Source organism: Xyrauchen texanus, chromosome 31 (genome assembly GCF_025860055.1).
Source record: "Xyrauchen texanus isolate HMW12.3.18 chromosome 31, RBS_HiC_50CHRs, whole genome shotgun sequence".
NCBI classification, from domain to species: Eukaryota; Metazoa; Chordata; class Actinopteri; order Cypriniformes; family Catostomidae; genus Xyrauchen; species Xyrauchen texanus.
In genome coordinates this window covers 26,615,907-26,632,207 of record NC_068306.1, presented here as the reverse complement: position 1 = coordinate 26,632,207, position 16,301 = coordinate 26,615,907, and the positions used below count along the sequence as shown (strand labels likewise).

Sequence of the window (16,301 nt, the reverse complement as noted above, 5' to 3'; positions counted from 1 at the left end):
TGTATGGATAAAAAATTGTTATTAGAAAATACTGTCTATCAAAGACACAAAAAGACGGCCAGGACAGGACGTGAAAACAGGACATGTCCTGGTAAAACAGGACGTTTGGTCACCCTACCTACGGTAAAAATGTATACATTGTATGTATTGGTACACGTAGGCTATAGTGTGCATAACCTTAGCTATATCATACAAAGACTATGTCAACAAGTATTTCAAGGGTGTTTGTTGACACTTTTTCCTATCCCAATGGATTTTAGGTTGGCGGGGTAGGCTACGTGGCCCCAAGTGCGAAATCATTTTAGAGAAAGGAGGGGTCGCATGTCCTTAAAGGTTGAAACCCTTGAATACCATACAAAGCCCAGACACCTACGTATGTCCCCTCTTTTACGAAAGATGTGTTTGGAAAGTGGGAAGAGACCAGTAGGAGTCACCGCTACACTTGGATACTCAGTCTGAAACCGCTGATTGAGTAGGGGAGCACAATGCCGGAAGTGGGGTTTCGGGATACGGACTTTCGGGAAAGTTGACACTAGATTCATCTACTTTTCCGAAGGATTAACGCGTTTCCGGGTGCCGGCGATCGTCGGGTTTTGTTTCACTGTTTCATTCATCTTCTCTTCTGCAATGGGGCTCCCTGCGCTGGAATTCAGCGACACCTTTTTAGACAGCCCTGACTTCAGAGAGCGACTCAAATACCACGAAATTGAGCTGGATCGTACGAATAAATTCATAAAGGAACTAATCAAAGATGGCAATATGCTTATCAGTGCGCTTAAAAGTAAGACAAAACTTGTGTATTTGTTGTAAGCCTAAAATGTATTGTTAACTTGTTAGGCGTGAATGAGATTTGCTGTGAAAAAAAAGTATCCCTGTGAAAAGTACGACTTTTCAAGGATATTGCAGGACATTTTCAAATATTCAGGTTTGATATATATATATATATATATATATATATATATATATATATATATATATATATATATATTAGCTCTGGAAAAAATAAAGAGACCACTGCAAAATTATCAGCTTCTCTGGATTTACTAGTTATAGGTATATGTTTGAATAAAATTAGAAATGTTGTTTTATTCAATAAAGTACTGAAAACATTTCTCCCAAATTCCAAATAAAACAAGTTAATATTCATTTTTAAACAACACAATACTAATGTTTTAACTTGGGAAGAGTTCAGAAATCAATATTTGGTTTAATAAACCTGATTATCAATCACAGCATTTGTTCGTCTTGGCATGCTCTCTAACAGTCGTTCACATTGCTGTTGAGTGACTTTATGCACTCCTGGTATGGCAAGCCGTTTTAACTTTTATTCATTTCCAGGATATGAATTCTTGATATCAACAATTCAATTTTCACTAGTTAAAATGATAATTATTGATATCAGGAATTCGATATCTACTAGTAACAATGGCAGTTTTTGATATCAGAAATTAAATTTCCACTAGTAACAATGCTAATTCTTGATATCAACAATTACATTTTTACTAGTTAAATGCTCATTCTAGATATCAAGAATTGTATTTCAACTAGTAAAAACTATAATTCTTCATATCTGTAATTGTATTTTCACTAGTGAAATGTCACCATAGGCTGCCATTCAAAATCAATTGTTGATATCAAGAATTGATTTCTTACTTGTTGAAATTCCAATTTCACATATCAGAAATACAATTCGTACTAGTAAAAACCTTTATTTTTGATATCAAGAATTCAATTGTCACTAGTTGAAATGTCTATTCTTGATATCAACAATTTAATTGCTACTAGTAACAATGTTCATTTTTGATCTCAATAATTCCATTTTCACTAGTGACAATGTTCATTTCTGATATCATGAATGTGATTGTTACTAGTAAGAAAGCCATTTTAGATATCTGAAATTATATTGATATCAGAAATACATTTTCAGATATCAAAATTTAAAATTTTTACTAGTAGCAATTCAATTGTTGATATCTAGAATATAAATTTTTACTAGTAACCACGTAATTCTTGATATCAAGAATTCACATTTTTACTAGTAACAATGTAATTATTGATATCAAAAATGATATAAATACAAAGCTGATATGTGTATTCGGAATTATAACTAGTAAGAAATCAATTCTTGATATCAGCAATTGATTTTGAATGGCATCCTATGGTGACATTTCACTAGTGAAAATACAATTACAGATATCAAGAATTATAGATTTTACTAGTTGAAATTCAATTCTTGATATCTAGAATAAGCATTTAACTAGTAAAAATGTAATTGTTGATATCAAGAATTAGCTACTTGTGGAAATGTAATTTCTGATATCAAAAATTTCCATTGTTACTAGTAGAAATCGAATTCCTGATATCAATAACTATCATTTTAACTAGTGAAAATTGAATTGTTGATATCAAGAATTCATATCCTGGAAATGAATAAAAGTTAAATCGGCTTGCCATACTCCTGGTGCAAAAATTCAAGCAGCTCGGCTTTGTTTGATGGCTTTTGGCCATCCATCTTCCTCTTGATCACATTCCAGAAGTTTTTAATGGGGTTCAGGTCCGGAGATTGGGCTGGCCAACCTGAACCCCATTAAAAACCCCATTAACAACATAGTATTGTGTTGTTTAAAAATATTACAAACCGGTTTTATTTGCATTATTCGAGGTCTGAAAACACTGCATCCTTTTTGTTATTTTGACCAGTTGTCATTTTATGACAAAAATGCTCTAAATGACAATATTTTTATTAGAAATTTGGGAGAAATGTTGTCAGTACTTTATAGAATAAAACAAAAATGTTAATTTACTCAAACACATGCCTACAGTTGTGAAGTCAGAAGTTTACGTACACCTTAGCCAAATACATTTAAACTCAGTTTATCACAATTCCTGGCATTTAATTGTAGAAAACATTCCCTGTCTTTGGTCAGTTAGAAGCACTACTTTATTTTAAGAATGTGAAATGTCAGAATAATAGTAGAGAGTTATTTCTGCAATTTTTTCTTTCACCATATTCCCAGTGGGTCAGAAGTTTACATACACTTTGTTAGTGTTTGAAATCAATGCTTTTAAATTGCTTAACTTGGGGCAAACGTTTTGGGTAGCGTTCCACAAGCTTCTCACAATAAGTTGCTGGAATTTTGGCCCATTCCTCCAGACAGAACTGGTGTAACAGAGTCCGGTTCATAGGCCTCCTTGCTCGCACATGCTATTTCAGGTCAGGGCTTTGTGATGGCCACTCCAGTACCTTTTAAATTAAAATTGAAACAATCTGTATGTAAACAGTTGTTTGAAAAATTACTTGTGTCATGCACAAAGTATTTGTTATAAACGACTCGCCATACTATTGCTTTGGAATGGTTAAAAATTAGTTTTAATGACTTCAACCTAAGTGTATGTAAACATCTGACTTCAACTGCATAAATAGTGTATATATATATATATATATATATATATATATATATATATATATATATATTAGTATATAGTATGTATATTTGGTTGAGTATGTCATCATCAACAGGTTATTTATATATATATATATATAATTCAAGTTGTTGTGTTTTGTGAGTTTATTTGCCCAATAATATAAGGTGACAATTGGGTCTATTCTGATTTCTTGAGAAAGTGCAGTTGATTAGACACTGTGGAACTTTAGTTTACTTTGTTTAGTGTTCAATGTTATGAAAGGACATAGTGTTAAACTGGAGGCTGAACTTTTGGCCTGTCAGATACCTCTAGTGTGTTAGACATTTCATTTCTTTTGTAGACATTTTGTCTCTTTTGTAGAGAGGCCTCATAATCTCAATTAAAAGATTAATGCAGAAGATCATTGTGATCAATGCATTAAAAGAAGATCATTGTGATCATTTCAACTGTCCCAGATGGACACATGTGCATTTTGGGTTTTCAGACTCTTGTATTTTATAGCTGTTTCTAGCCCTCAGCAAACCACTGTAATCACATAGTCAACAGGTTTAAAGAAGTGAGGACGTACAGGGTTTGTGTATGCCATCATCAACAGGTTTATTTAACTGAGATCTGATATACAGTAATATTTGAAAGGAGACGAGACTCTGCTAGATAAACTGTTATCTGCCACTTCACTACCTTGGCTCCTCCTGCCTCTCTCCATGTTGGTTATCAGATCTTTGCACTACACCCTAGTCCCTGTGCACTTGTCTTAGCCTTTGAAATTTCATGTAACTGAAGGTTGGATCCTATCAGCATAGGCTAATTCTCTGTCAAAATGTTTTCTTTTATTCTCAATCACAAAGTCGTCGGTGCATGTCAACCGGTTCATAAAGGCTTTTGTTCCAAATCTAAGGCAGTGGATGGATGTCATCCGTAAAAGAATGTCTTGCTTTACATTAATGGTTCAATTGACAATGGTTTAGGTAACGTATGAGGTCATCTCCTTCCTGTTGCTCCAAACAACACATAGGAAATTGTAATTGAAAAGAAATAGCTTTTCATAGCTCATTGGACTTAAAGGGATAGTTCACCCAAAAAATGAAAATTCTCTCATAATTTACTCACCCTCATGACACCCCAGACTCCAGTTGTTAAATCCAGGTCTTCAGAAGTGATATGATGGGTGTGGGTGAGAAACAGATAAATATTTAAGTCCTTTTTTATTATAAAATCTCCTCCTTGCCCAGTTTCTCACCCGCAGCTATTATAAAGCTTCTGAAAACATTAATTTAACCACTGAAGTCATATGGATTTCTTTTATGCTACCTTTTTTGGACTTCAATTTTCTGGCCACCATTGGACTAACAGGGCTGAGATATTCTTCTAAAAATCTTTGTTTGTTTTCTGCAGAAGACAGCAAGTCATACAAATCTTGGATGGCTTAAGAGTGAGAAAATTATGGGACAATTTTAATTTCATTAACTATTCCTTTAATTGAGTTCTCAGTTATTTTTCATTAATTTAAGGGTCAACAGAGTCAGAGTCAGAGTGTTTTATTTCCTCAAGAGAAATAAAAAGACACAAATGAGACCATAGTTGACATGCTGTAGGAGTATATACTGTAGATAGAACTATAAAATCAATGTTGATGGGATAGCTCAGATCATTTTTGGTAACTTGGCTAATTTGAGCAGTTTGAGGTGTCTTCTAAAACTCTAGAGGAGACACAAGTGAGATTATATTACTTTTTGACTGGAGAAAGAAAAGCAGTGAAGCAGAAGACTCAAGCAAAAGTCTCCATCATCAACATGATTTTTTATCTCCTATGGGAAACAGAATGTGCTCAAATTATAAAACTAGACCTACTAAAAGAAGCTCCATCACAAAGCTCTTTGTTGTCTTTTTGACAGGTCTTTCTGCTGCTGTACAGAAATTTTCCCAGTCCCTTCAAGATTTCCAGTTCGAGTGTATTGGTGATGCAGAGACAGATGATGAGATTAACATTGGTAAGTATTTTTCTTATAATTTACTCTCCCTTATGCCATCCAAGATCTGTGTGACTTTCTTTCATCTGCTGAACTCAAATTATGATTTTTAGAAGATTTTATCAGCTCTTTAGGTCCAACAAAATGCATAAATCAGCATAAAAGTAATCCATAAGACTCAGTGGTTCCATGTCTTCAGAAGCAATATGATAGGTGTGGGTGAGAAACCAATCTTTAAATCCTTTTTTACTGTAAATACCCAGTTAATCTCCACATTAACTTTCACTTTGACATTCTTCTTGTGTTTTTTGGTGATTCACAGTCTTCATGCATATCACCCACTACTGTCAAGGAGAAGAATTTCTAGCAAAAAATTACAATATTGATCTCTTGCATACCCACACCAATCATATCTCTTCTGAAGATATGGATTAAAATACTGGAGTTGTATTTGGAACGTCAATATTTTGGCAACCATTCACTTGCATTGTATGGACCTACAGAGCTGAAATATTCTTCTAAAAGTCTTTGTATTCTGTAGAAGAAAGAAAATCATACACATCGGGAATGGCATGGAGAATTTTCATTTTTGGGTAAAATATACACCTCAGTAACCACCCTGCTATTGGACATTTTAACTCATGGATTAAGTTAATGCCTGACTGTGAATAGTGAATTTCTTCTAACGCAAGTCCAAGACAACATGCATGTCTCTATATGGTGTTTATTTGTAGCTGGCCTAGTCATCAACCAGCAGTATCTAATCAAATTGAGAACACTACAGTTTACTGCTCTTTTCTCGTGCTGTAGTACCACAATTCCATAGTTATAAACAAAACAACAATGGTTCTTTATCAGACTTAGAATATTTCTTTCTGGCATTTAGAAAGCCATGAACCCAAACAGCAGTCTGAGAAAAAGTTCAGGGAATCAGAGTGTTCTTTCTGTCCCTGAGTTTCCGTATTAGTCATAACACAATGTTAAATATTTTTTTTAGACTGCTGAAATAGTACTTGTGCAAGTGAATGTTAGTTGATAAAAATGCATAATTTTTTTTTTTTTGAAGCAGTTGAAATAGTATTCATTTTTGGTATGGATGGAAACAATATATATATATTATGTACAATATACTGTATATAATAATATATTTAGATCTCAACAGGATGACTGTTGTTTCATGCATGCCTTGCATTGCCATGTAAGTGGATCTAAGTGGATTCCTGTTTCTCCTGCCATGCATCAAAGCAGCTGAGATTTATACTGCTGTAAAGTGATTTTTAAATGGCTGAGGATCTGTTTATCTGGAGGCCTCCTAAGAGAAAGTTGTTGAAAGTAGTTCCTAATTTGATGATTGGGGGGAGTTAACAGCCAGGAGAATTACGAGAGGGGGCTGGGAAGTGGGAGCCTTTCTTATCGGCAAGCAGAAAAATGCTGCACATCCCTGGACAGGAAGTGACCAAAGCATCCTTTAGAAGAATGAAAAAAAATCCAGAACAGGCTCATCATCATAAAATTATTTGATGCACATTATGATACAACATCTTGTGCTTGTAGTGCCATGACATAATATTTCCCACATTTCTTTTTTTTTATAATTTTGCAGATGCAGTTTTTAGCCTACAGCTGTGTGTGTGTGTAAACATATTAAAACAAGATTTTTTCAATTACTAACTTTAACACTTTAAGTAGAAAGTATCAAGGAACCTGAACACCAAATCCTAAAGCTGAAAATGAATTAATCATAAACAAATGAGGCTTGAGATCTGAGGTTCGCTGTGATTGATTTACTGAAAAGTTACAAGAATCACAAATGTTTTCTCAATATTTCCCTGTTGCCTAATATTTAGCTTTGATTGGTAGTGTTTAAAATCTGGGTCTTGATTATGTTTATCTGACACACTGAAGACAGTCTGATGGACTAAAACATACTCCTTTTGGTTTTGTCACATTTGTCTTAAGCTTTTATATTTGGTGGGCAGATTCCTTGATCTGTTTCACTTTTGATTCATTGCCAATGCACCCAGTGATTTCTAATCATTCATTCTGCCACAGAACAAGTTTTAGTTTTTATGAACCACTGTTAAACATGGGAAAATTGCTTATGAAATTATTTATCTTCAATTATTTATTTTTTTCCATGGTTGACTGGTCATCATTCTTGCACACAAGAGGGGCTTATACAGGAAATGTGTTTTATGTTACTCACATTTCTACATCTTGAATATGTGGTCTACTGTTTCTTGAATACCCCTTTGTGCATTGATCGGTTGTGGGTGGCCATGCTATTTTCTCAGCACAGCTAATATTATGTTCAGGTTTTCAGAATTTCCTTTATTCTGAAGGTTCAAAGGGTGCAATCTGATGCACAGATAGAGCAATTTCAGATGCAACGCTGATGGATGCATGATTGGAATGCTTTCTCTCTTATCACAGCCCAGTCATTCAAGGAATTCTCCCAGCTGTTGAATACCGTGGAGGAGGAAAGACGGCGACTTGTAAGTTGTTGTTTTTTTCTTCTTTCTGTTCTTTGGTGTTTAAAGGTTTAGTTCACCCTAAAATGACAATTGTGTCATACTTTTTCTTTTTCTGTGGATCGCAATGGAGATGTTAGGCAGTGTGATAGTCTCAGCCAACATTCAGTTTCATTGCTTTTCTCCTTACAGTGGAGGTGAATGGTGACTGTGGTTGTCCTTTGGCCTAACATCTCCTCTTGGGTTCCATAAAATCATGAAGTCATATGGGTTTGAACTGATATGAGAGTGAGGAAAACTATGACAGAATTTTTATTTTTGCATGAACTATTCCTTTAAGCTGTTTGGGTTTATTTCTCAGTGATGCCCATAAACCCACCACATGACGTGGTTCACTTTAAAGTGCTAAAGAAGTCGTGAGTGAAGTAGTCGAATAGTTTTAGTGATTGTTTGCTTTTTAGTAGATGGTTCTTTATTGTTCCCTTGATGTGGTATTTATGACACATTGTTAACAATTTCAAGTTTATTGCTTTTATAGAACAGCAGCAACATCACTATTACAGAAGATCATTTTCAGAATAAGCACTTGTTACTTGTAATATAGTAATTTAGCCTAGTTTTAGGTTATTTGCAGTCACATTTGTCCATTTATTCTTGTTATACAGCAGCTAAGAACAATGTAAAAAAGTTAGGGTTGGAATGATCTGTTTTATAATGCTTCATCTGACGAAACACTTTTAGGATACTAATTGCACTATACAATAAGGGCACTCTGTTTCAAATGTACACAAGAGTTTTATTTTTTTTTCGAGACAGCTGTTAGTATTATAAGAAACATGCTGTCTGCAAAAAGATGACTGCTGTAGGCCACAACTCTTCGTGGAAGGGAGAGAAATGGCATGAATCAGCAAGGGCAAAGATAGTGTAAAATATCTCCATGACATGTCTGCTGGAAGTCACACTCTTAAATTAATTATGAAGTCAACAGCCTAACATCCTCATTGCCATCATATGCAGCTTCAAATTGGCAGTTTTATGGGCAGGAAGCATTTGGTAGTGTGTTGCCAGGGAATATTGCTGGCACTCACCACTACAGCTGGTGGATCATTAGTCATAGTACTGCTGTAAAAGACCTCACGCACCAAACAATGCTGCCTTGTGCTTCACTGGTGACCCTGCCCACATGTTAACAAACACAGAGCTTTGTTTAGAATTAATGAGGCATTTTGTCATTTACTATACATTGACCCGGTTTTCCAACTTAAATGAATAGTTCACCCAAAAATAAAACAATCTCATCATTTACTCTCCCTTATGCCATCCCAGATGTGTGTGACTTTCTTTCTTCTGCTGAACACAAATGAAGATTTTTAGAAGAATGGCTCAGCTCTTTTGGTCCATTTTTTGTTAATTTTTAACTAAAATTTAAACGAGAAATCCTCCATAGTGTAGATATGAAAATAATGATTATAACAATAACAATATTGCAAACTAAGATCATTTTGTGTTTATTTGTAGTGTTTGTTTATTGTCTAAAATAACAATTTCATCAGTGGATCCATCACCAATATTAAAGTACTGATAACTGAGGCCTGGGTAGCTCTATGAGTATTGACCCTGACTACCACCAATGGAGTCACAAGTTTGAATCCAGGGTGTGCTGGGTGACTCCAGCCAGGTCTCCTAAGCAACCAAATTGGCCCGGTTGCTAGGGAGGGTAGAGTCATATGTGGTAACCTCCTCGTGGTCCCTATAATGTATGGTTCTCACTCTCGGTGGGGCGTGTGGTGAGTTGTGCATGGATGCCACGGAGAATAGCATGGGCCTCCATAGATGCTACTCTCAGTCTCACTCCTTGTCTCATCATCAGTCTCATCTTCTGAATCCAAGCAGCCATTATCGGATAGATCACCATTTACAAAAAGTTCAAGGAAGTCTACTGTAAACTGTAAACTCTAAGAGTACATTAATAAAAATATTATTAATTTCAATTGATGACAATAAACATATTGTCAAATCACATTTTAGCTATGAAATATGTCCACAAATGTCCCAACCTTGGCATACTGTTACCAAATAATGAGGTTCCTTCTGACGTCTCTTAAGACCTGATGTCCATTGGGATGGACATTAATCTTTAAACAAATCCTGTGTGATTTCTGAAGCTCTCTCAGATTTTTCTGAAACTCAGAAGTTTCAATCTTATCCATTGTTCAGTAGAGAAAAGAGAGGGGGTCAGTGGAGCTGTGTGAAGAGCCTCGGGAGATACATTTATCCAGCAGCCTCCTGCAGACCGTAGCCATGTTACGCTTCTGTCTCACAGGCTCATGCTCCCGGGCCTCTCAGGATGAGAAACACCTAAGTCAAGCTCAGAAAGTTCCCAAGGGCCTTTTCATTCATAGACATACAATAACAGAGCCAAGGGGTGAGTAATTCCTTGTAAATGTTTTGCTCTCCTCAGGGGTGCTGCTGGGAAATACACTGTGCTACTGGAGCATGGTGGCCAGACAGTCAGGTTTAGAGACTATCTCACATAACTGAATCATTAAGTAAACAAAATTGTCGTTTAATTGAACGTCTTCCAATTGTATCCTTCCAGACTAGTGGACTGTCTTTTATCCAGTGGTACTTTAATGTTAGGCACATTGCCATATGCTGCTCTGCTTTAAGTGGGAAGCATTTTTCCACATGATAGTTTGGGCTGATGTAAGTGAGTTTCCTCTTTGACTAAAAAGGGGCCATGGGAAGTTTTGACGGCTTTTGTGAGAGAAACTCTTGAGCAATCAGAGCAACTGTCTGCACCCTTTGCTCTCAGTGCTATGCTATATGCCTGTTGCTTTAATGAGCTGAGTGCTTATTATTGGCCTCAGTGTAGGTCAATATGTGCAGCCTACTTGTTTAAAATTTGTTTGACTTTAAGGCTGTCAAATTAAAATTCAAAATTTGAGTAATTGTCGAATAAGCCAAATATGTTCTGTGCAATAAACATTAGCTGTAGAATATCATTCAAAATTTGGTAATTATTCAGTGAAAACTTCAAATTTAGTTTTTTTCAGCCCTGTTGACAGCCCTATTTGACTTGCTTGGTGTATTTGCAGTAATCAAAATCTTGTTAAAATTTTAAATGAAAGTTTAGCAACTTGTATATGGTAAACCAAACTTTTAGACTACTTAAACTTAATAGATAACATGATACATTTATGCAAAATGCTTTTTACATGTGTAATTAACACTATGGTGCTACAACAACAATTTGTATTCCTTCTCCCACAAATTACGAATAAAACACACTGTTCCTCACATTATGTTATATTATGATTTCAAAACACTTTTAGTTTATAGCATGACTTCTGTGGTGATACATTTGCATTTGCATTATGAAATCAACTACATTTGCTAGCTTGTTCGTGAGTAATCTAATTGTGTGGTAGATCTAATTAACTGTTTGATCGTATCAGTTACTGTATGTTTACTGTATACAAGTCCCGCAGTGCATGCGAGTCAACACATCAGTTGAAAACATCATAGAAGCACCAAAAATGTTTAGGTTTAATATTACTTGTTCTCTACTTCCTCCACATTGTGATGTCACATTGTGGTAGACATTTGCATCTGACCGCCTCCACAACAACACATCAACCACTACTTTACCTTATCACTTCAGTAGCCCTGCCCAGCAGCAGTGAGCAGTGAGATGGCAATGAGAGAGCAGTTCAGTCAAGAGCAGAGTGCCAATAATAACAGTGGGTGTTTACTGTCAAGTCTTAAAGGAGAAACAGCAGCAAAACCGAGCGTTTCTTACAGAGGCTCAGAATGAAGGTGGAAAATTATCATGTTTTACAAATATATTAATGTTTTTTTGTTTTGTTTTTTGTGCAACAAACGAATATTATAAGTGAACCTCAAGGAACAGTAAAATAATAAAAAAGGTGTGTCATGACCCATTAAAAACGTCATCTGTTTGGGAGAAGATTTCTCTCTCTTTTAACACCACACAGTGGACATTTCACCTCTGAACTAACCGATACCTTTACCACGTAATCACGTAAGGAACCATTACATGGTCACATGGAACAAAATTTCACCACATTTGCGTAATTTTCCTAAGATAAGATAATAATTAGGCAGTTGTCTTGGACTTAAACTGACATCTTTCAGAATGGATGCTAGGAATGGGCATTCATCAATAATTGGGTATTCGAATATTTAAGATAATAAAAAACAAATACTCTGATATTCTATTATTTAAATAAAGGTCATTAATGATAAAGAGACTTTAAAAAAAAAATTGTTTTGTACAAAATAAGCTTCTAATTATATCCAAAACAAGCATATATTATTTCTTGTGTTTTTTTGTTGAAAACATTTAAACAAGCAATGTGTGAAAACAAAAAAGTATAGAATGAAAGCATTTAAGCTCACGTAAAGCAAAGAAAAAACCGCTAATGACTGACGTAATTAATGTACAGTACGAATATAAACACTCAACATATAATAGTTATCATGTTTATATTGTATCTCATGCCATGTTTTTGTTGAGAAAAACAAGCATATCCACATGCTCCGTAAACTACACTGGTCAGCCACAACATTAAAACCATGAACTGCACTGCTGCCACTCAATTGGATGATTAGATAATAACATGGATGATTGTTGGTGCTAGACGGCTGGTTTGAGTATTTCTGTAACTGCTGATCTCCTGGGATTTTCACACACAACTGTTTCTAGAATTTACTCTGAATGGTGCCAAAAACAAAAAACATTCAGTGAGTGACAGTTCTGTGGATGGAAATGCTGTTGCTGTTATTGATGTGAGAGTTCAACAGAGAATGGCCAGACTCGTTCTGACTGACAAAGTCTACGGTAACTCAGATAACCGCTCTGTACAATTGTGGTGAGAAGAACATCATCTCAGAATGCGGGTTGGGGCTGTTTTGGCGGCACGAGGGGGACCAACAAAATATGTTTTTAATGTTGTGAATGATCGTTGTATATTTATACACACCAATTTAAATGATGGAATGTCCCTTACCTCAGCTAGCAAAGTTTTTCTCGGATGCCATGTGTGTTTACAGAAGCGTCGCAGGGATTACTTTGCTACATTGATGCTGCTTTCTGACGAGCTGCACATATGCAGGAGTAAAGAGTACACAGCTTATCTACATTTAAACAGGATCCCAGCTTTCTCGCAGTAAGCCACATTCTCGCAATAACCTGCTTTTCAGTATCCATCTAAGCGTACTGACAGAATGGTGATGAAATGTGATCAACTCATGTACACACTCATCAGCACCACCCAATGCATTCTGTTACAGTATATCTGTGAGGTTTAGTTTGTGTATTCAGGATTTAACATGCATCTCACTGTATATATGGCCAGCAAAGCAAAACTTTGTGAAATTCGAATAGTATTTTTACTTTTCGAATAGTTATTGCAGAAGGAATACTCGTGCACATCCCTAATGGATGCAACATCATGCTAAAACAAAGGTTTTCAGTTACCAATGCCTTAGTAAAAATATTATTCACAGTCAGCCATGACAAAGTTCAATAGTGAGTAAAAGTTTCTGATAATCAGGGATTACAACCATACTAAGTAGTATTCAACTGGTCATGTAATCTCACCACGGCGGCCCCCATGAGGGAATCCACTCCATTTGACATTTAAAAGCTTAAAGGCATAATTCACCCAAAAATGAAAATTCTCTCATTATTCACTTACCATGATGCCATCCCAGATGTGTATGACTGTCTTTCTTCAGCAGAACACAAATAAAGATTTTTAGAAGATAGAGCTCTGTTAGGTCCTTTACAATGCAAGTGAACAGGTACCAGCAATTTGACGGTCCAGAAGTCACATTTGGGCAGCTTAAAAGTAATCCACACGACTCAGTTGATCAATGCATGTCTTCTGAAGCCAATCAATACATTTGTGTAATTGATAATTAAAAAGTTATTAACTTTTAAAAAGTGCTTCCTGCAAGCAGTTGACGCATCACATAGCTGTAGCGTGACGTAAGCACATCAGCGAGTTCATGCGAGAATTTGCGAAAGTTCAAATCGGCAAAGTGCTGGCACCTGTTTACTTGCATTATAAAGACCTGACAGAGCTATATCTTCTTAAAATCTTTATTTGTGTTCTGCTGAAGAAAGACAGTCATACACATCTGGGATGGCATCGGGGTAAGTGAATAATGAGATAGTTCACCCAAAAATGTAAACGAAGTAGGTCCCTTTAAGTAGGATACTGATATAACTGGAGTCTCAAGTGAGAATACATGATTTTAAATAATTTGTTTTTAAATACACTTCAATTTGTTTCTATGTAAAAAAAAAAAACATTTAAATAGGGAAAAATAACTGGGCGCACCTTTAAAATAAACTAAACCTTTTAGACAGCCAAAATTGTGTATAAATATGTTTTAACACTAGAGGAACATTCAGCTGTGCACAGCGAGCTCAACAGTATCTGCAACCCTTAATCTTAGACACATATATTATATTAAATATGAAGTTGTTACTGATACCTTTTCAAAACCTTTAGCGCACATCTGGGCCTGCTTGGAGTCTGTACGCTTCTATTATTTGAAAGCACAAATTCCATTAATGTTGATGTGGGTGGAAGGAGCCTGCAGAGGTGCACGATCAGTGCTGCTGCTGGCTGAGCACAGGCAAGCATGTGGAACTTATTTGGACCTATTCTCTAGCGAGACATGAAGCCCTCCATGCTGTGCCTGGGAAAGTGTATAAAAGGAACTAGTGTACGGAATTGTATGTTTTTCCAATCCTAGCGCCTACATGAAAATGGTACTAATTATAGTGCCATTATTTTACAGTAAATAAAAGTAATTCCCTTGGAAGCTATCCATGCGCTGTTTGTCTGCTGTAAACTTATCAGCAGGAACAGTCTGTGATGTCAATAAGCTCTATCATTAAGCTGTGGTTTAATTTGTGGTTATTATTTTATAGCTATTAATGGGGATTAACACCACAGATTGTAAAATTGTCATCCACTTGTATCCATATAAAACCTTAAGGAATAATGACCCAATGTAATAAAAGGCCCGTCTGAATAGGAATCTCAGGGCTGTTAAGTAGAGAACAAACATTTCTCTCAAGAACTGCTGTATTAAGTCTCCCTTAGACAGACCTTTTGAGGCCAAAATAATTTTGGTTTATTTTATAGTTGGTGGTTTTGAATTGATGATTTATTAGAATTGATTTATCATCATTAATCTTTTGAAGGATTTTGAGCAGTTGCTTTTTTATTGTATATAGATACAGAACGCGGATGACGTCTTGATCACACCGCTGGAGAAGTTTCGTAATGAGCAGATCGGAGCGGCCAAAGTAAGTTCTTAGACCCCATTGTGAGTTAATGCTCTACATGTCAACCGAAATTAATTTTTACCTATACTGTCACATGATCATATATGGTCAATATAGGTCTGCAATGAGACCCCTGAAATTGCAAACACCTGTTGAAGAACAGCCAGAAACAGTAATACATTGACCAACATGAAATGAGTGCACTGGAAGGCATGTTTTTTAACCAGACTCTAGTTAAAGGTTTACTTTCCTAGGAGATTAGGGTCTTGTGCTGGGAGTCCTGGTGATCCTTGAATGTGACCCTTTCAGCCATATTAGAAGAGTTGGCGCATAGCCTGATGAGCTCACAGCTGAAAGATCCAGAGCCCAAAACACTCCAATATGCCTTATTTGGGTGTTTTGGCTTGATGCTCTTCAGCTAGAGCTGAGAAGGAACTCGCTCAAGTTAGACATTTAGATATGATAGAGGCCAATGGGAATGACAGGCCGGCTGTTCAACCTCCCACAGATATGCACACATATTCAAACCAAAACACTCACATAAACACACATATACAGTGGGGTCCAACCTTCCAAGACCACAAGTAAAAATGCATCTGTTTTGCTTTATTTTAATTTAACCCTTAAATGCATACCTCAGGTCTTTAGTGAACCAGGACCTCATTCCACCTCCTTTACCTAATCCATTTTTTGTTGTTATGCCTCTACTTCTTTAGTATTCCTCAACATTTCTCTTATGAATAGTCTAACAGTAAAAAAGCCCAAATATTATTATTTTTTTAATATAATTGTTTGATTACCAAAAGTGCATAGTGATTTTAGTGACCCAAGATATGTGATAGTCTTGCAATATATATTTCCACTTCGATAAGTCATATTTTTATGATTATTTCATGTCTATTTAAGTTTACTTTCACAGGATATATATTTCTTTGTTGATTAATAGACAAATAAGTGTCATATCTATATCACTTTTATTTTCTGTTTGACAATGGGAAATGATCAGTACCCTAAATGTGTGTACCATAGACTTTATATAAAGATGGATGACATGACAGCTCCCCAAAAGTGAAGCCAAAACATCTCGATCACCCCCTGGTGGCT

General features: G+C 35.8%; 1 protein-coding gene across 2 annotated transcripts in view; it reads left to right on the top strand.

The window, feature by feature from the left end:
* The first annotated feature begins 437 nt into the window (after positions 1–437).
* Positions 438–16,301, top strand: part of LOC127625081 (rho GTPase-activating protein 42-like) — a 38,257-nt gene continuing 22,393 nt past the window's right edge. For both annotated transcript variants that reach the window (XM_052100149.1, XM_052100148.1), the window contains exons 1-4: positions 438–781; positions 5,322–5,417; positions 7,830–7,891; positions 15,147–15,218. In XM_052100149.1, coding sequence (XP_051956109.1) covers positions 628–781; positions 5,322–5,417; positions 7,830–7,891; positions 15,147–15,218 — 384 coding nt within the window. In that variant the 5' untranslated portion in view covers positions 438–627. The remainder of the gene's footprint in view (positions 782–5,321; positions 5,418–7,829; positions 7,892–15,146; positions 15,219–16,301) is intronic.